This window comes from Ascochyta rabiei, chromosome 17 (assembly GCF_004011695.2).
Source record: "Ascochyta rabiei chromosome 17, complete sequence".
Taxonomy (NCBI): domain Eukaryota; kingdom Fungi; phylum Ascomycota; class Dothideomycetes; order Pleosporales; family Didymellaceae; genus Ascochyta; species Ascochyta rabiei.
The window spans coordinates 981,257-999,744 of NC_082421.1; the positions used below are offsets into that span (position 1 = coordinate 981,257).

Sequence of the window (18,488 nt, forward strand, 5' to 3'; positions counted from 1 at the left end):
AGACGGTCAACAGCATGCACGATGATTCCGACGGCGATTTTAACGGCCTCGGACACAAGGATATGAATGTCATGAGCCCCGGCGGTATCTTCAACACCGGCATAGGCAACTCCACAGATTCGGTCGTGATGAAGGAGCTGCGCAACAAACTCCATTGCCCTGAAGCATGTGCCCAGTGCTCTGCTCGCCGTGGGCATAGTGGTAGTAACCTGATTCAGTACGCTAGGTGCAAGGACCGGAAGTACTGCTCTTCTGTGTGCCAGAAGAAGCACTGGAAGATCCACAAAAGCCGTGCACCCCAGTCAAGGCTTGAGGTTTGCATTGAATAGTCGAGCTTGAGAAAGGCATGTTTGGCTCACGATTGAGCTGCCGACTCGAAGTCCTTTACGGTCTCGTTACAATTTCTATCATGAGGCTGCTCTCGTGGTGTCGACGAGCTTCACGGGTGACTCCGGGTATGCTTATGAAGCTATGTAGACACATGTATGCATCCAACCGTGCGACAAATTCAGTTTCAATCCATCGAGTTCTCTCTGATATCTCTTTGAGCCTTGTTGATCTTTGTGATGTTTGACTCGGCGTCCTGCGTGCTCCAGGGCTTCTTTGCGGTAATGGCGGTGCTGATTGACCTTACTACCGCGTCGTAAACGTGATAAGTCCCGCTCCACGACTCTGGTGCGCGTAAAATAGGAAGCTTCGTATTCATCGGGACTCATTGTACTGTATGACGCGCTTTTGAACGCATGGACGCGTTGTGGAGGCCGTCCTGTTTTTTTTGCGCGTGTTGCTGTGCGGTTTGGAATGTGGAATCAAGAGTACAATTCACGGTCCAGACGATCGTCGACACCAACAACAAAACGTACCCAAGCGACGGAATAGATTCAGCACCAGTCACAGTCACCGTAACGATACCACCTGGAGACGAATCTACGAAGAAATAAACGTCATCACGATGGGGTGCGAGTATGCAGAGGCGCGCGTTGCTTTGTCAATGGACATATCCACACCTGGTGGGAACATAGCTGAGCAACGTGGACCTCAGCAAAAGGAACATACTGCAACATAATACATCACAGCCAGGTCATCAAACCGGAGGAGCCACAGCATAGAAACCATATGTGCTGAATGTAGGATGGATAGACAAGATGGATAGATAACGCTCATTATGCACTCGACCAACTAATCATACACCTCGAGATCAACAACCTCACGTATGCCAGTTGTCCAGTTGTTGACCGGCACCATCTTCCCCTACCTACAGAAATGTACAAAAGGGAACTACATCTTCACTTCCCATATCTCGCCCTTAAAGCAGCATTTTCCTGGGGTCCTCAATGTACTCCTTGATCTTGACGAGGAAGGTGACGGCCTCCCTGCCGTCGAGCAGTCTGTGGTCATATGTGAGGGCGAGGTACATCATGGGCCTAATCTCGACCTTGCCGTTGATGGCGACAGGCTTCTCCTTGATGGCGTGCAGGCCCAAAACGGCGGTCTGGGGAAGGTTGATGATGGGTGTGCCCATCAGCGAGCCAAAGACACCGCCGTTGGAGATGGTGAAGGTGCCACCGGCCATATCCTCAATGGTGAGCTTGTTGTCGCGGGCCTTCTTGCCGAGCTCGGCGATGGCCTTCTCGATGCCGACCATGTCGAGGCCCTCGGCATTGCGGACCACGGGGGTGACAAGACCCTTCTCTGTGGCAACGGCGACGGAGATATCGACGTAGTCGCGGTAGACGATGGTGTCACCGCCCTTGGGGCCCTCGATGGAGGCGTTGACGGCTGGAACGTCCCGCATAGCAAGGATGCAGGCGCGCGAGAAGGCGGACATGAAGCCGAGCTTGACGCCTTTGTTCTTGAGGACATCGTCCTTGTAGAGCTTGCGGAACTCCATGATGGACGACATGTCGACCTCGTTGAAGGTGGTGAGGGAGGCGGCGGTGTTCTGGGACTGCTTTAGGCGCTCAGCGATGCGGAGACGCATACGGTTCATCTTGACCTGCACAAGTCGTTAGCATTTGCCTGGGCCATGTTGATGAGTCCACGTACGCGGTTCTCTGCACGACTGCCGGGCTGGGCCGGCTTCGACTCGTCCTTGGGCGCGGGCTTCGACTCCTTCTTGGGCTCGGGCTGCTTGGGTGGCTGGGGCTTCGACTCTTGTTTGGGAGGCTCAGGTTTCGACTCCTGCTTGGCAGGCTCTTGTTGCTTGTGCTCTTGCTGCTTGGACTGCTCCTGCTCGCCAGAGGGCTGCGATGAAGTCTCCTGTTCCTTGGAGGCAGGCTCCTTGGGCTCATCCTTGGCCTCTTGCTTTCCACCAGATGGCGCCTCACCGCCGACCTCGAGCTTGACAACGTCCTGTCCAACGGTAACGGTGTCGTCCTCGTTGACGAGGAACTCCTTGATGGTACCGGCCTGGGGCGCATTCAGGGAAACGTCAATTTTGTCGGTCTCGATGGTGGCAATCTCCTCGTCCTGCTCCACGTAGTCGCCGACCTCTGCAGGGTGTTAGTGCGCGCCGTGCGGGTGTCGTGCAGCGGTGTTGCTCACGCTTCGACCATTGCTTCAGTGTGCCCTCGGTGATGGACTCGGCCATCTCGGGGACCTTGACGGTGGTGACATCGGCTGCAGGGGCGTTAGTAAAGATGGAGGAGGGAAGTGTTCTGTCGCGCAGAGTTGCAACGCACCGTAGCCTCGTATCTGGTCGAGCGCGCACAGGCGTTGTGTCGCGAGCTGTGCAGGTCGTCTGGCATCGGCTTAGCTACGCTTCGCAGCCACGCAACACGGCGGGATGCATACCTTGAGGCCTGGCTCAGGAGGCCAGAGGACGCGGCCCTCGAGATGGCCGAGTAGCTGCGCTGGGCAGGTGTGCGGGCAACGGCGCGAGCACCTGCGCGCAGGGCCGAGGCGCGCATTGCACTGGGCAGGCGGCGGAGACACTGTTGGCTCGACATGGCGGGCGGAAGGCAAGCACACAGGAGCGGGAGGCGGAGAGCGAGATGGGGAGGGCAGAGGCCGCAAAGGGAGGTGAGGGGAGGGTTGGGGGTGTGTTGTGAGGGAATTGCTGAAGCTGCAACAAGGCGCCGGCTCTGACGTCTCGCATGGTCCAGTCGGAAGAATGCTGAAGGGGCCTCGCGCAGCCGGCTAAGCCCGAAGCAGTGCCAAGGCCTGCACCTCAGGTCGCCCGCGCTCGCAGCACGACGACGACCACGAGGCATTGCGGCCCATCACACATCTGCCTTCCGCCGCGCACACCACTGGAAGGCCCGCCGTCGCCATGAGCTCCAAGAAGCAAGTCCTGTGCGCCGCCGCCGCCGCCGCCGCGCCCGCTGTCTGCAGAGACTGACGCACCCATGCAGGAGCCTTTACCGGCAGTCGCTGAAGCTCGCCCTCGACTGGAGCGTCCACCGATACCTTTGGCGCGGCCAGGCCGTCTATCTCCGCGGTCTCTTCGAGGCGAACAGGAACGTCACAGAGCCGCGACAGCAGAGGGTGCGTAGCCCGTCCCAACCGCCCACCACCCACACCCACGACTCCCACGACTCCCACGACCCCCACCACCAAAGCCCGTCCACGACAGCGACACCACGCGAACTACGCTGACTGCCGTGCAACAGGCGCTGATCACCGAGACGGAGAACCTGCTCGAGAAGTGGAAGCACCCGGACCCGTACCGCCCACCCACGGCCCCAGGAGGTTCGTTGCCCTTCTCTTCCGGATACATATCCGTCACGGCCGCGGAAACGGCAACGCTAACCGACCTGCACAGGCTCAAAGTACGAGCGCAACCTGCCCGTCCATATACTGGATCGTGAGTGCTCCCCTCGAGTCTGACTAATGAAGCTTGGCTGATTGGATGGGTGCAGCTCCTCCGAAATGGATGAATCCGTAAATGTGCGGCTGTTGAGAGCGGCAGTCGAGCACGTGGAGGACGGGTTGCCGAGGGGCCCTTGTGGCTTGGTAGGAGTATAGATCACACATTGATGCGATTGCGCAGGAGCGCAGAGAGCGAGCCAGATGCAAATCAATCTTCCCTGTTCAGCTTGTATTCCCTACCGCGCACGTGATGGTGATGTTGTCCTAGGCAGCACCTCGGGAACAGGCCGTGTCTTGCCGACCTATCTAGCTCCCGTGGAAATCACAGCTTGAGCGGCTGTTCAGACTGTCTATACAGCAAGTTTCTTCTTCTGGGTGTTGCGCTAATCTGAGATGGATGCGGTAGAACCTGGTCTTGGTGTGCGACTTGATGAATCCAACCAATCGACAGTCGCACAAGCCCAATCTTCGTCAAGCATGGCGTCCATTCACAAAATCATCTATAATGCAGATGCAACCTACTGCTGAACGCACGAATTCGCACAAGTCGAGCTTGCCAAGGTGGATGCGGACGCGTCGAAGCTGCCAGCTGGTGACGTCGCTGTTGCCTCCGCGCTACTGCCTCCGCGTTATTGAGCTCGGCGTCCCATCTGCAAGCGCCGCGTTGCTGAATCTTCTCATGCTGTAGGGAGGACATGTAATCGAAAGCCTTCATGTCCAGGATAGAACTGCAGAGGTTATGTAATCAAACGCCTCCATGTCCAGAATACAACTGATTGTCACCATTCTTAGTCAATAGAGGGGAAATGAAGTGATATCGCTTGATTCAGCTCATGAGCATCTGGCCAAAATGCGACCAGTTAATATACAGCTCTGGTATAACCCCGTGAAAAGCCGTGAACCCAAACCCAGTCAGACTCCCATTATCATTGCAGATGAAAAGACCCATGAAGAAACACCGATGAAGCAAGAACTCTTACGCAAAATGCGCTTACAGCTCCTGAGAAGGACCCTTGCCAGGCTTGGCTGTCTTCTTGGGCAACAGGTCTGCGTGGCATTAGCAACTACGTTGGAGCGTGCAAGAGAAGACGTACTCTGGTGAATGTTGGGAAGGACACCACCCTGGGCAATGGTGACGTGACCGAGCAGCTTGTTCAACTCCTCGTCGTTCCTGATGGCAAGCTGGAGATGACGGGGGATGATACGTGTCTTCTTGTTGTCGCGCGCAGCGTTACCAGCCAGCTCGAGGATTTCGGCAGCGAGGTACTCAAGGACGGCAGCGAGGTAGACGGGAGCACCGGCACCGACACGCTGAGCGTAGTTGCCCTTGCGGAGGAGACGGTGGACACGACCAACGGGGAAGGCGAGACCGGCCTTGGAAGAACGACTGTGCAAAGTCAGATGGTGCTCGAGAAGCGCGATGAAGCCGGTGATTGTCGATGCTCATGAAAGCTCAACGAGTATGTGACTGGAATCGAAAGGCGCGTCAAGCAAATGCAAGACGCTTCAAAGACCAAGAAAACAGGTGTTCAAGATCAAGAAAACGAGTGTTCATGCAGAAAAAGTGCAAAAGCCAAGCACAATGCGTAATGCGCAAAGAGCGAAGGAATGGGCAGCCACTTACGACTGGGCGTTGGACTTGGAGCCGCTGGCCTTGCCTCCGGATTTGCCGCCAGTCATTTTGAAGGGGTTTGGGGTGTGTTGGTGGGTTGGGTGAGATGAGGGTGCTGGTCGCAGAGGGTGGACTGGGAGCGTGTGGTGGGCGTGGAGTGTCGAGACGATGGATTGCTTGCTGCTGGTGGGGGGCGGCGACGTCTTATAAGGACGGCGCGGGCGTGTTGTGGTGCGCGAGATCAACTGGCGGGCTAGCGCGACTGCGAGCTCTGGCGGGCGTGGCCGCGAGCGCATTAGCCGGGGCGCGCCTGCCCAGTTGCGCAAGATCAAAGATCACACTCGCCTCGCTTGCTTGCTTCTCGCTTAGCCGCCTGCCCCCTCCACCGCCTGCGCACGGGCCCGCCGGCCGCTGGATCACAACACGCAGCGCGCTCGCCATAAGTAGCGCGTCCCCGCCCCGACAGCGACGATTCTCCCTCCATCTCGACTCTAACCCACCGCACTCACCGTCTCCATCGCCCACCAGCCCCAGCCTCACCCACCCGCTTTTTCCATCTCCCACAGCCAACCTCACACCAAAATGCCCCCCAAGGCCCAGAAGACTCCCACCACCGGCGGCAAGGCCCCGGCCGGCAAGGCACCCGCTGAGAAGAAGGAGGCTGGCAAGAAGACCGCCGCTCCCTCCGGCGACAAGAAGAAGCGCACCAAGACCAGGAAGGAGACGTACTCGTCCTACATCTACAAGGGTGAGTTTGCCATGTCCGGCGCGTCCGCTGCACGCGACCTGCTCTTTCTGCGGGTCTGCACTGCACTGGCCGCGCCTCGCTGCGTCGCCGGATTTCTGAGCAGAGTTTTCTGACGCATCCGCAGTCCTCAAGCAGGTCCACCCTGACACTGGTATCTCCAACCGCGCCATGTCCATTCTGAACTCGTTCGTCAACGACATCTTCGAGCGCGTCGCCACCGAGGCCTCCAAGCTCGCTGCCTACAACAAGAAGTCGACCATCTCCTCCCGCGAGATCCAGACCTCGTACGTCTTCTGTTTTCCCTCTTCGCATTTCGATCTCATTGGCTAACCCCACTCTCAGGGTACGACTGATCCTCCCTGGTGAGCTGGCCAAGCACGCCGTGTCTGAGGGCACCAAGGCCGTCACCAAGTACTCTTCTTCGGCCAAATAGAGCGCTTGATTTGATGGTTTGCTTCTTTGGGTTTCTTTTACTTGTCTTTCGACAATGTGGTTACGGGGTGACGGTGTTCATGGGTCATTTACTAATGTGATCATGGGTCGGTTTGCTTGTCCATGCGTCATCGTGTCATGATGGTTTGACACGATCCATCATATGGGGTCTGTACATTATACCAAACGCAGACGGGAACGAATCAATTCTTTCAATATTCACGTCTCTTCATATTTTCTTTTTTGTTTCCCTTCCGTCTGTCTCTTTGGTTTCCATCCCTCCTTTCACCCGAGTCTGCACGCAGTACTGACATGCAGTTTGAACGCGATCCTTGACGCGCTTTGACGCGTCGCACAAGGTACCTCGAGCAAGCGCGTCATGGCGCCAACCCACAGCTTACCGTTCCGCGCCAAGCCGAGGAGCGTGCGTTTTACCAGAATCCGGCCATGTGCGCTCTGTGCAGCATCCATCTGGACAGTGTGGCCCTCAGCTTGGGGGGGGGGCGCGTCCGCAGTTGGTTTTCGAGCCGGTACGAAAAGAGTCGTGTAGAACGGACGGTTCCACGGTCCCGTCACGCAGGCGACACGTGCGAATCCATGGTGCACGACGGAGTACCTTGATAAGACGGATTGTGGAACCAAATAACACAGAATGATCCATTTGCACTGCGTGGGTATCGTAGAGCAGCACAAAGCTGACATGTGTTATTACGCAACCACTACCTCACGCCCCCCCCCCCCCCAAAAAAAACGCCAGAAATGCAACCCATGCCTACGAGTAGGGCCTCAGCAGCTCATGCAAAGAAAGGCCTACTGCAGGCCGTCCTCGTCCCAGCTCTCCACCTCATCCACGGCGCCCTCCCTCTCCTGGCCCCTCGGCGCGGGCTCGTGGTCTTGCACGTGCACAACGCACTTGCCCTGCACACTCTGCACGCCCTCCTTCCACTTCTCGTAGTCTTCCTCCGAGGTGACGAGAAAGGCGAGCAGCATCGAAGGGTCCATTTCGCGGATCTGCAGACGCCGGATGCGGCGGGTGTGGCAGGTTGCCACGTCGGCGGGTGTGTAGGCGGCTTCGCTGGGAGAGGGGACCACGGTGGTTTGTGAATCGGTGATGGTGGTACGCGATTCTGTGGAGGCTGCGAGGGGTGCGTCGGGTTTCGATTCGTCTTGGGATGTGGACGAGGACGGGGACAAGGATGAGGATGAGGACAAGGACGAGGACAGGGGTAAGGCGTGATACGGTAGAAAGGGCCGCGTGCTGTGGGGGTCAAGGTAGAAGAAGGTGTTGGCTTGGGTGCCGACAAAGTAGTGTGATGCTGAGGGGCGACCGCTGCGATGCCTTTGTCAGTCATGATGGTGGTGAGGTGGTGTGGCTACCGGCTTACCCTGCAATGCCGATGCTCTGCTTCATCTGCAGAGCAGCCTTCAACGCCTCCCAGTAGACGGGGGTGATCTTGTCGATACCGAGCCTGGTGCCGACAAGGATGAGGGTAGGCCGCCAGCGCCCGTCCTCGTCGAGGGCGATCTGCTTAAGCTTGTCTTCGTACACATCTGCGCCGTCGCCAGAAACATAGACGTTCAAGCCGGCTTCCTTGTGCTTGTTGGCCAGATCCTGGATGCAGCGCGCGGCTGCCGAGGGGCCAAACCACTCGCCTGGGTACTTGCCGCAGACAGCAGCACCATGTTGGACGAAGCGGTGTATGGAGAAGGGAGCCCTTGGATCGTCTGCGAAGAGCGACAGAATAGCGCAGTGGTCGGGGTTGGTGGTGTCGTGTTGCCATCTCCAGTCGCGGCCCAGGGTCAGCATCTGCAGGGCGTTGGCGAGGATGGACTGTCCGCTGCGGATCATGCAGCCAAAGCCCGTGTCGGAGGTGAAACCGGGGGAGGCGAGGTTCTGCATGCGCACACGGAAGCTCATGGTGGCGGTGGCCTTTGGGTCCTGGCTCTTCTGTATGGGCGCGAAGCCGGAGCGGTAGGTCATCCATGTGCGCGACTCGAAGTCATCGAGGAACGCCGAGGGCCAGCCGCCATACTGGGCGGGGTCCTGGCCGTTGGGGGCTTCCTTGCGGTCTGTGTCGTCGACGCTGGTTCTGATCCAGCTCTCGTCCTCGCCGCGCTCGTTCTGCGGGGTCGAGGCAGCCGCATCACTAGGCGTGGAGCCGAGCAGCAGCGGCGGCTTGGGGTCGTAGCGCTCGCCGAGCAGCCATATGGGGTCGTTGGCGTCGTTGGTTGGGAGGGGGTCGTAGAAGGTGCGGACGAGGTTGCGGCCGACGCGCTCGAAGTCGTTCATGTTGGCGAGGGCGAGGCGTGGGCGTGGACGTGGGCGTAGACGTGGACGTCGTTGCTGCTATTCAAGGTGGCCGTGGTGGATGCGGAGGCGGCGGCGGCGGCGGCGGAGACGGAGGTCGGGGATGCGGTGGCCTCGAGGAGCGTCACATCCAGCCGTGGCACACGGAGGTGGGGCAGCTAGGAGAGACGAGGGCGAGAGGGCGATGGTGAAGCTGGTGGGCGGGCTGGTGGGCAACTGGCGGGCAGCTGTCAAGGCCCCTCGCGCCCTGGTCATGCTGCCTGGACGGGGCGAGTGGTGGTGGGGGAGGGGCGCCTAGCTGTTTGCCTGTAGCGGGTGCAGCATTCAACGCTCGACTGCACCAGCACCAGCACCAGCACCTGCACCTGCACCTGCACGAGCGCCCACGGACAGGCAGCCGTCACCTGGCAATCGTGCCACCGGCTGTCTGCCCCGGCCCGTGGAGTGGAGTGGCAGCGGGGTGCAGTCGAGTGCTGTGCAGTGCTGCCAGTGCAGTGCTCTCGCCGACCCGCAGCGAGCAGCTCGCGCACGAGCGCTGCCCACCCCCAGCGATAAGCCGCCGATAAGCCGTAGCCCTGGCCTAGCCTGCTCTCGTCCCCGCCGCCACCGCGAAAGTCATCATCATCGTTGGTCGCAGCGCGTGCCTGAACAGTCGAGTGGAGCCTTCGCCGCGCCGCCGCTGTTCCTCTGCACCCACGCGCCACCTACCCACGCGCCTGCACTGTTGTCGACGCCACCTTCTGCCGCCGCCGCCGCCGCCATCACCACCACCACCACCATGGGCAAGAAAAAGGGCAAGAACAAGGCCAAGAGCTCCGCGAAGAGCACCCCCAAGAGCACCCCCAAGCAAACGCCACGCCGCACGCCCTCCCAGTTCCAGCCATGGCCCAAGGACGAATGTACGTGATGGCCCCCTCTGCCTTTGATCTTCTGCCTGTGCTCTCAAACCCTCAAGTCCTCAAGTCCTCAAGTCCTCAAGCCCTCAACCCTTCAAGACCAAGCCCTCAAACCCTCAAGCACGCCTGCTGACAAGCTGCAGCAGTGAAGAACCGCTTCTCCCTCGCCGACGAAGCTCGCTTTGTCTCGGGCCACCGCAAGAGTGCCTTCGAGGCCGGCAAGAAGCTGCGCAACATGCCTGTCCAGTTCGTCAGCGCCGGCTTGCTGCAAGGCACCCTCGAGGAGCCTGAGCCTGAGCCTGTCTCTGCCGACGACTCTGCTTCTGCCGACGACGACGAAACCCCCGCGCCTTCCCCCTCCTCGTCCGCCCCGCCACCAGACAACACGCGAGCCATGGCGCACATGGTCATTCGCAGCCCTTCGCCCGCCGTCTCACACGCCTCGAGTGAGTCCAGCGACGAGGTCCTTTTCAGAGGCCGTGGCAACACTTCGGCGCCTCTTTCCACCGCCACATCGAGAGTCGAGAGTCCTCTGCCACAGAAACAAGCTGTCGCGGTCCCGGTCGCTGTCGCCGCGGCCAGAGACACCGCAGTCAAGGGCGCAAACGCAAACGCGCAATCAGTGGCTGCTCGAGTGGCCGAGTCTACTTCACGCCTGGTCGAGGACGTGCATGTTCAACCAAAGATCAACGTCAGCATTCGGGTCAAAAGTACGCTTGTGGCCCAACAACAAGCTGCATCAATCTCGCTGACCCTCCACAGATCCACACGTCGATGACGCCGCCCCTGCCCCCGACGCCGTCCTCGCACCGGAAGCCGATGCCGTGTCAGATACCCATGTCGTTGTCGACGCGCAGTTTGCGAAGCGACGTGGAGGCAAGCCTGGGTGGGAAGGCGCGACAACACCATGGGAACACAAGTCCAAGCCAGGCATAGGATGGCTGCCTGTCGAGCATCGTCCAGGAACAGACGCTTTCTTGCATGATGATGTCGACCCTCGCGATGCCGCCATGGAGGACTACATGCAGAACATGGAGGATTTTGGTCTGACCAGCGACATGATGGCCGCCTCAGGCTTTGCACGTCGCGAGATGGATCTCGACGCCGGTAGCCACAACGACTGGGAGTCGGCTTCCGGAAGCCAGCCAGGCGATGAAGAAGCAGGGCCGACCGACAGCTGGGACTCTGACATGCTCCAGGATCTCGAGGGTATGAGCACGTCATCAGATGTCATGGACACCGTTGTTCGCATCTTGTCGAAGCGCAATCGCAAGAGCGGAGTTCAATACCTGTGCGTTTACGAAGGCTCCGTCGTCGATGACGCTCGCTGGCTGCCCGGCGGTTACCTTCAGAGTTCTGCCGAGAAGGACTTGATCCAAGCTTTCGAAGAAGCTCTCCTGCTCCGTAAGAAGGCTGAAATGGGTGACAGCAGCACAAGCGACGACGACGGCGACAGCGACGACGGCGATAGCGACGACGACGACTCCTCCAATGATGATTCCGACGAAGACGGCGACGATGCGTTTGGTGAAGACGAAGAGCTCGATGACGAGACCATCGCACGAGTCCTACAGAAGCAAGAGGAGCTGGGCCTAGGCGCAGACGAGCTTATGCTCTATGCAGCCGATGACTACTTTGGCGGATCATCGCGTGCAGATGACTACATCCCGCTCGGCGTTGGTCGATCGAACAGGAAGCAGCAGAAGCGTGGCGGACGAAGAAATCGCGAGCCTACCTTTCCTTCAGCGTCTGCCATGGCAGATGCGCTCGATATGGATCCTTACAACGGGTTCGACATCATGGATACCGACCGCCCATCATTACGACCGAGGAAGAAGGGCCGACGTGGCCAGATGCCCTTCGAGCTTGATGACTCTGACCTCAACGAACAATTACAGAATTCTTGGGAAAATGACCGTCAAAAGAAGCGCATGAAGAAGGCCGAACGCGAGGAGCTACGGCAGCAAGGCCTTCTTGGCAGGAAGGGTAAGGCGCCTAATCTAAAGGTCAAGTACAAGGACGGGATCATGATGGAAGACGTTCTCGAAGAGATGCGCGAGTTCTTGATTGGCGGTATGCAAACCTTGGCTTTGCCTCCTATGGATGCATCTCGTCGTGCGACGATCCATCAAGCTGCAGACTTCTTCAAGCTGACATCCCGCTCTCGTGGAGATGGCCTCGATCGTTTCACCGTCCTCACAAAGACCACCCGTACACGCACCTATACCGACAACGAATTCGACAAGGCCATTCTTCACAAGGGACTGCTCTATCGTCTCACAGGGCCAGCCTTCTCGCAGAAAGGCGACCGTCCTCGCAAGTCGGCAACCGTCCGTTTCGGGGGAGCACGAGGCAAGCCTTCGACCGGCTACCGCGATGGCGAAACCGTGGGTGCCAACGCGCCTGAGATTGGCCCCGAAAACAAGGGCCACGCTTTGTTGGCCAAGATGGGTTGGTCCAAGGGTATGGGACTCGGTGCTCTGGACAACAAGGGCATCCTGCAGCCGATTGCGCACACTGTGAAGATGACAAAGGCGGGTTTACAGTAGGCTGGCTACCTCCTTGTGTTGTTCTTGTGTGGGCTGCACACTTCTCCTTCGTCTTGCTCTTGCTGGATTTGCGCATCGTCGACGTTCGCTCGTTCGCATCTGGGTGGTGTTGTTTGTACGATTAGCGGGAATCGCATGGCGCAGGCATGGTACATTGACCACGACTGATGATAACCCTGGGCATGGCAGGCATATTATGGCGTTCGGTAGACTTTCTTCCGCTCGGCATATCATGAGCGCAACAGCATCATTTGCCTTCGCAAAGTATGCGCATTGTGTGTAGTGCAGGACTCCTGCTCATTAAACAACAACAAACATAAAGATACCCTTTGGTTTTAATCCTTTCTTCGCGTTCCTTGATGCATTAGTGTATGTTGTGTAGCGGCGGTTTACGAGCGCTGACCCATGGGCTGTCGGTCCTTCACCAACCCCGGACGACCATCCTGCCACACCAATCTTGATTTAAACATGGTCTTGGTCTTAGAATACCTTCTCTATAGTACCCTCTGTGTATCTTGATGATTTCAGCTGAATCCAGTTTGCTGTTGACATGCCCTAATTTTTCGAAGTGATATCGTTCGAGCTGTAGATCATGAACATTTCCCTCGTTACACACTTTTACTCCCCAATTGTCGATTGAATCACACAGTCGACACCTCTCAGACTCGTACTCGTCTACTATAGCAATGGCATCTAGAAGACCCAACCCACATGAGAAAAGTGTCTCGTCGCTACAAACAAGATCAAGACCAAGCCCTCGTACTGCAGCTGAGAGCCGCTGACGAACCACTTGCCATTCACGCGTCTACACCAATATCAGCCGCATCCAACAACGCACTGCCAGAACTTTCAATGGATTTACTTGTATATATCTGGAGTGCCTTCTAGTAGCACCATAAAGTTTTCAAGTTCTACTTTCAAAGTTGTGTATACAGTGTTGATAACAAGAGTTGGGTAGTGCACAGACGTGGCTTGTCGGCGGCTCTTATGTGCAGTATTATCTCATTTTCAGACCCTCGGCAGGGTGTGGCGCAGGCGAGGCAGCGAAGCTCTGCCAAGCGTCTGAGAGATTTTGGTTTAGTGTTGTATGTGACACAATCTCACTTTAGTGAGGGGATTTTCTACCTACTACCCCCTACTTGTTAACAAGAACAACGTCTCCTAGTCTATTGCGTAGGACGCGGTAATTACTCTCTCTTTAGGCTATCTTTTAAGTATGACTAGGTATAGGCCTAAACGCTGCTTCTTAAGTGCTAGAGGTCAGGCAGTGTAAAAGAGGGAGCCAAACTAGATTACTAAAAATAGAACAACTTTTAACGCTGTAGTTGTAGACAAGAAAGAGTAAAATAAGATAAGATATATAGATATTCTAATAGATTACTACCTTCTCTATATAATAAGCTTGCTGTAAGGCTTTCTAGCATCTATACGTAGAGAGAGAGCCTGTAAAAGAAAAATTCTTAGCATTTTAAAACTGCTTCACATACAACAAGGAACTAAAATCTCTCAGACGCTCTGCTCACAAAACACTAGCTGTGGCGCAGCACTGTGGCAGCCAATTGACGTGCGCGGAGCGTCGGATTGATGAGATAATGTGCAGTACCATATCTGTGCGCGTGAAGCACCCAACCACTTTTCCAGCTATAGATAATTAAGGATATAGAGCCACCTACAATAGCTACTACTACAAGATCCTATAGTGTAGTACTAATTAACCACTTATAAAAGAGATATACTACTTACATTTTCCTAGTAATTTTACCTTATAGCTATGTAATAAAGTTGCCATGTAACGGGAGTTGAGAGAGTCGAGCCATTACACGACCTTCAACAAAGTCAGAGTCTGCGAAGCTAGCGTTTCTTGCGTCCGAAGCTATATCCTCTCTTTTACAAAGCAGAATAAACTGCATCATGAAAGCCTCTGTGATTGAGCCACCAGGTTACCTCTTTCTACATTGCGAACTCACCCGCTCTGATTGTGACCCTAAGTACATCGACTTCAAGGTGATCAGTCGAGTACACTGAAACTTCGTCCATCCTGACGACTTTGCTATGTTGTCCATAAATCAACGCGTTTCTCTCACCTCGAGGGCGCGTTGCAAGGAAATGCCAAGATCCAACCTTTCTTAGCGCGCTTGCCCTCCATCGATTTACATACGCGCAATGAAACACAACAAGTGGTGAGCATCCGCGCGATCAGCCGACGACGACGCGACGACAGAGCATGTCCAACTTTGCGCGTGTGCATGCGCATCGGCAACAGACAAAGCATGTACCTCTTTGAAACGCAATGTTCCGCGCAATCAACAGTGTCACAAGAGTCATGAAACGTCTCCACGGTACACGCAAGCTTCTCCTTTGATACTGTCGGCGGAGTTTGACATGCCACTACACACAATGTCCAGGGAGGGACTCGTTCTAGAAGATCTGGTTGTAGCAATGCACGCAGGCATCATGGGTCAAGTACAGAAAGGCGTGAGTATCTGAGGTGAACACTGGTTTCCAGATCTTCTTTCGCTCTTCCCGTTGGAGGTTTGTCTATGTTGGAGCAGCGATGCTGTCGTTTCCACATTTGTCGAGCCTTTGTGCCGTTCTTTCTATTCTTCTAGGCTCAACGGAAGCTGATCTAGACAACAACACGTCTCTAACATCAATTTTCCAATCGGTAAGCTCACACGAACACGAGACACTGTAGTTCCGCCTGATGTAATCGCTAGCGACCGGATCTACACGCTCCCATCATCAACTTCGACATTCTCAGACCAGACCTTGTCGCCCCAGGGTACATTTTCCTCGCGCCATACCGAAGCACGGACCCCGGACCCTACATCTACGACAACAATGGACAACTTGTTTGGTCGAGTGCAGGTACTCAGGGTGGCTTAACAGCCCACAACCCGCACGTGTGCGAGTATCAATGCGCAGACCACATCTGCTTTTTCCAGGGGCACCAGCACCACGGATGAGCACGCGGACATGGCGTCATCATGGACAGAAATTACCGCGTCGTTCGAACAGTGGAGACTGTCGGCGCTGCAACCCAGATGGACATGCATGAGTTTCGATTGATTGATGGCGGCAAGCGAGCACTGGTCACAATCTACCAGCCCCGACAATACGATTTGGGTGCCTACGGTCTCGGTCCTGGCCTTGGCTGGATTCTTGATAGCTTATTCCAAGAGATCGACGTGGAGTCGGGAGAGCTGCTTTTCGAGGGGCGTGCGCTGGACCACATTGCCCCGAGTTTCTCGTACACGTGCATCGACTGCACCGATACAAGCGGAAACGAAATGACAAGAGACACACCGTGGGATTTTTTCCACATCAATTCGATCGACAAGAATACCGACGGCGACTGCTTGATCTCTGCTCGACATGTGGGCGCGGTTTACAATATCTCAGGCGTGACCGGCCATGTGGTCTGGCAGCTCAACGGCGCAAACCCGACTTTTAAGAACGTCAACCTGCACTTCTCAAGCCAACATCATGCATTGTTTTTCAAAGAGAACGCGACACACACATTGATTAGCTTGTTTGTCAACGCAAGCAATACCTTCAACATCACGAACCAAGAGTCGCGTGGCATGCTCATTGGTATCAACCATGTAGAACACACTGCCAGTAAGCTTCAAGAGTAGTGAGCTCCAGAAGAGAAAGGCCTGCTCTCTAGCTCGCAAGGCAACATACAAATGATGCCTGACAAGAACGTCTTCATCGGCTGGGGTGATCACGCTTACTTCTCTGAGCATCTACCAAGCGGAGAAGCTGTGATGTACGAAGAGGTAGCTCAACGGGCAAGCGATGTCATGATATATCGCAGCAATAAATATGTCTGGAAAGGGGAGCCTCTTTCCACACCAAGCATGTGGATATATTTACGTACCGGATCAGGGGCGTCAAACATAGTCTTCTATGTAAGCTGGAACGGTGCGGCAGAAGCGCGCTATTGGAACTTTTACACATCAGACTCGGCAACCGGACCTTGGGATATGATTGGTTCGACTAACAGGACTGGCTTTGAGACTGATTACATACTTACAGGCTCGAGGGGTTGGGCGTATGCTGAAGCGCTTGATGCTGAACGCAACCTACTGAAGCGCGGTCGATCCAGCATCGTAAAGATTTTCGTATCTTCTGATTTGATCGTATCTGGCTGCGACGATATCATGCCTCTTCGAGAAGGCGAGAAGTTCAATCAAGCGATGCCAGATATCGGCAATCGTGGGGACAATTACACCGCGGATCGAGGCGTCAACACGGTTAACTACTCTCCGGTTTCAGAATACACTATTCGTGGGTGGCCAGACGTAATGTTGGCCATTGCAGCAGCCTTAATACTGCTCATTACGACTGGTTTTTACTTCATGCTAGGCAAGAGGAGGTTATGAGACTCGGTGTTACAGGGCAAGATGATCTGTTGTCATTCGTCCCCGGCTTCTTGGGTGGGAGGGCTGGAGATGGAGGACAATCTGACACCAAATATCATAAACTGGAGTCGACCGTCAGCACATGAACGATCAGGATGGCAGGACGTTGTAAATCCCATTCTGTTGTTCTCTCTATTTGCTACTACAAAGCAACAATTGATAATTACCACGTGTCTGTTGCCAGTACGCTGCGCTTACCGCGCCCAATCTCGCGCCCGTCTTCCGATAAATGCACGTGTGGCTGGGTATACACACCACGACTTGACCCCGGATTCTAAAACAAAAGAAATAAAGACACGCAACGGGCCAAACACGACGAGTACAGCACTGGGCGATTTTGATACATACCTTTGTCGATCGAACGCGGTCAATCGGTTTCAGGAAAGGTCCACTTGCTACTTCAGAAAGCGGCCCCACTCAGATGACGCAGCCTTGACTGCCAGCCGCGTCTTCGCAACACTGATACGCTGGGTTATCGCTGGAGTGGAGCAACGTGGGTGAAAGCTTGTTAATACACGTCTTCTGTATCTTCTTTCCAAATTCCTTCATTTCAACAGTCAAGCTTCGCAGCTGCCGTCTTTCCCGAGCATGCCGTTCATTGCCTCTATCTTCTCCAGTGGTTTCCCCATGTCGTCTGAACGTTTCGACAGGTTTGTCTCGTACATTCCCTACGCAGTCGCGTCTATACTTGTTGTTCTTTACTTCATCTTTGTCCTTCCACATATACAAGACTACGTCGTGGCCGCTTCAGGCTACATTTCTGCTGCGCAGAAAGCAGCTCATGCTCAGGAATTCCCAAAGGGTTGCTCGCCTACAACGAGATACAACCGACCTGTGTTTGAGGTATACGGTCTATACTGAAGAGTGAATCTTTCGCCGCTGAAGAAGCATCCACTCGCGCATCATTCACTACAGCAAGTGGAACGTTCAAGATGATCTTGAGCAACTTCCACACCCAACAACAAAGTACCTGTGCAGATTTGGATTCGAATGCGCGCAGGTCGCTGCATCAACGCCAGGAGTCAGCACACTATTCTCTGCCCTCTCCACGCCAACCCACAACGCCTACCATCTCAGTCACAGAGCCCAATGGCCTCACATACAATCTGGAGAGTACCATGAGCCGACATGGCTCTATATGCCGAACAAAAGAGCTCTGGCTATTCTAGCCCTATCACAACTCGTCGACTTTTGGCAAATGGCATCCCTCCAGTCCTACATGGTCGAACAGCTCCACTCCTTCGATATCGGCATCCCAACCGCATCCCTCTCCTATCAGACCGGCGTATTACAAGGCTCCTTCACATTTGCGCAGATCATCATATCAGTCCTCTGGGGTCGAGCTGCAGACTCTCCGCTGATTGAATGAAGGACGGTGTTGCTCATCGGACTTTCGGGGACCAGCGTGAGCTGCATCGGCGTAGCTTTCATGGACTCGTCGTTGCATTCCTCGAAGAGACCTTAGCCACGAAGCGACAGGATCGTTGTTTCAGGGACCAAATGACCCGCATGTATCGTGGTGTTGTCACTGTTCTATTTGGACAAACCGCTCAGCGTCCCGGGGTACCATACACTGAAAAGCATAGAACAAAAAGGTACCAATTAGCAAGGCTCCCGTTCGCAAAATCTGGACTCCAAACGTACTCTGGACACTGCTGAGCGTTGCAATCTTCGACTTGCACATGGGTGCTTTCTCTGGCCTGTGG

General features: G+C 55.5%; 10 protein-coding genes across 10 annotated transcripts, besides 14 other annotated features; 6 read left to right on the top strand and 4 right to left on the bottom strand.

Moving 5' to 3' along the window:
* Positions 1-1,306: 1,306 nt before the first annotated feature.
* Positions 1,307-2,948, bottom strand: EKO05_0009739 (Dihydrolipoyllysine-residue succinyltransferase; the record flags this gene model as incomplete). The annotated part of the gene is made up of 5 exons (XM_038942514.1): positions 1,307-1,996; positions 2,047-2,492; positions 2,545-2,619; positions 2,682-2,740; positions 2,794-2,948. 5 exons carry the CDS (start codon positions 2,946-2,948, stop codon positions 1,307-1,309), a joined length of 1,425 nt encoding a protein of 474 aa, XP_038795115.1.
* Positions 2,200-2,235: a tandem repeat.
* A 23-nt stretch (positions 2,949-2,971) lies between the features above and the next one.
* Positions 2,972-3,032: a tandem repeat.
* Positions 3,033-3,271: 239 nt separating this feature from the next.
* EKO05_0009740 (uncharacterized protein) lies at positions 3,272-3,886 on the top strand (the record flags this gene model as incomplete). Its single annotated transcript, XM_059637606.1, has 5 exons — positions 3,272-3,294; positions 3,354-3,486; positions 3,612-3,690; positions 3,764-3,805; positions 3,861-3,886. 5 exons carry the CDS (start codon positions 3,272-3,274, stop codon positions 3,884-3,886), a joined length of 303 nt encoding a protein of 100 aa, XP_059493589.1.
* Positions 3,298-3,324: a tandem repeat.
* Positions 3,501-3,557: a tandem repeat.
* Positions 3,887-4,801: 915 nt separating the features above from the next.
* Positions 4,802-5,490, bottom strand: EKO05_0009741 (histone H2A; the record flags this gene model as incomplete). The annotated part of the gene is made up of 3 exons (XM_038942688.2): positions 4,802-4,857; positions 4,905-5,197; positions 5,435-5,490. The coding sequence occupies 3 exons, from the start codon at positions 5,488-5,490 to the stop codon at positions 4,802-4,804; spliced, it is 405 nt and encodes a 134-aa protein (XP_038795117.2).
* A 514-nt stretch (positions 5,491-6,004) lies between these two features.
* EKO05_0009742 (histone H2B) lies at positions 6,005-6,603 on the top strand (the record flags this gene model as incomplete). Its single annotated transcript, XM_038942690.1, has 3 exons — positions 6,005-6,170; positions 6,295-6,454; positions 6,513-6,603. The coding sequence occupies 3 exons, from the start codon at positions 6,005-6,007 to the stop codon at positions 6,601-6,603; spliced, it is 417 nt and encodes a 138-aa protein (XP_038795118.1).
* An 809-nt stretch (positions 6,604-7,412) lies between these two features.
* Positions 7,413-8,892, bottom strand: EKO05_0009743 (Cysteine protease atg4; the record flags this gene model as incomplete). Its single annotated transcript, XM_038942691.1, has 2 exons — positions 7,413-7,932; positions 7,988-8,892. The coding sequence occupies 2 exons, from the start codon at positions 8,890-8,892 to the stop codon at positions 7,413-7,415; spliced, it is 1,425 nt and encodes a 474-aa protein (XP_038795119.1).
* Positions 7,773-7,827: a tandem repeat.
* A 57-nt stretch (positions 8,893-8,949) lies between the features above and the next one.
* EKO05_0009744 (uncharacterized protein) lies at positions 8,950-9,165 on the bottom strand (the record flags this gene model as incomplete). The annotated part of the gene is made up of 1 exon (XM_059637607.1): positions 8,950-9,165. One exon carries the CDS (start codon positions 9,163-9,165, stop codon positions 8,950-8,952), a length of 216 nt encoding a protein of 71 aa, XP_059493590.1.
* Positions 8,958-9,023: a tandem repeat.
* Positions 9,166-9,247: 82 nt separating the features above from the next.
* Positions 9,248-9,287: a tandem repeat.
* A 62-nt stretch (positions 9,288-9,349) lies between these two features.
* Positions 9,350-9,408: a tandem repeat.
* Positions 9,409-9,576: 168 nt separating this feature from the next.
* Positions 9,577-9,688: a tandem repeat.
* Positions 9,654-9,689: a tandem repeat.
* EKO05_0009745 (squalene synthetase-like protein) lies at positions 9,689-12,355 on the top strand (the record flags this gene model as incomplete). Its single annotated transcript, XM_038942689.2, has 3 exons — positions 9,689-9,809; positions 9,950-10,516; positions 10,569-12,355. The coding sequence occupies 3 exons, from the start codon at positions 9,689-9,691 to the stop codon at positions 12,353-12,355; spliced, it is 2,475 nt and encodes an 824-aa protein (XP_038795120.2).
* Positions 9,852-9,928: a tandem repeat.
* Positions 11,245-11,371: a tandem repeat.
* A 1,329-nt stretch (positions 12,356-13,684) lies between the features above and the next one.
* Positions 13,685-13,722: a tandem repeat.
* Positions 13,723-13,982: 260 nt separating this feature from the next.
* Positions 13,983-14,139: a mobile genetic element.
* Positions 14,140-15,342: 1,203 nt separating this feature from the next.
* Positions 15,343-15,993, top strand: EKO05_0009746 (uncharacterized protein; the record flags this gene model as incomplete). The annotated part of the gene is made up of 1 exon (XM_059637608.1): positions 15,343-15,993. One exon carries the CDS (start codon positions 15,343-15,345, stop codon positions 15,991-15,993), a length of 651 nt encoding a protein of 216 aa, XP_059493591.1.
* Positions 15,994-16,047: 54 nt separating this feature from the next.
* EKO05_0009747 (uncharacterized protein) lies at positions 16,048-16,743 on the top strand (the record flags this gene model as incomplete). The annotated part of the gene is made up of 1 exon (XM_038942712.2): positions 16,048-16,743. One exon carries the CDS (start codon positions 16,048-16,050, stop codon positions 16,741-16,743), a length of 696 nt encoding a protein of 231 aa, XP_038795121.2.
* Positions 16,744-18,147: 1,404 nt separating this feature from the next.
* Positions 18,148-18,441, top strand: EKO05_0009748 (uncharacterized protein; the record flags this gene model as incomplete). The annotated part of the gene is made up of 1 exon (XM_059637609.1): positions 18,148-18,441. One exon carries the CDS (start codon positions 18,148-18,150, stop codon positions 18,439-18,441), a length of 294 nt encoding a protein of 97 aa, XP_059493592.1.
* Between the last annotated feature and the right edge of the window lie 47 nt (positions 18,442-18,488).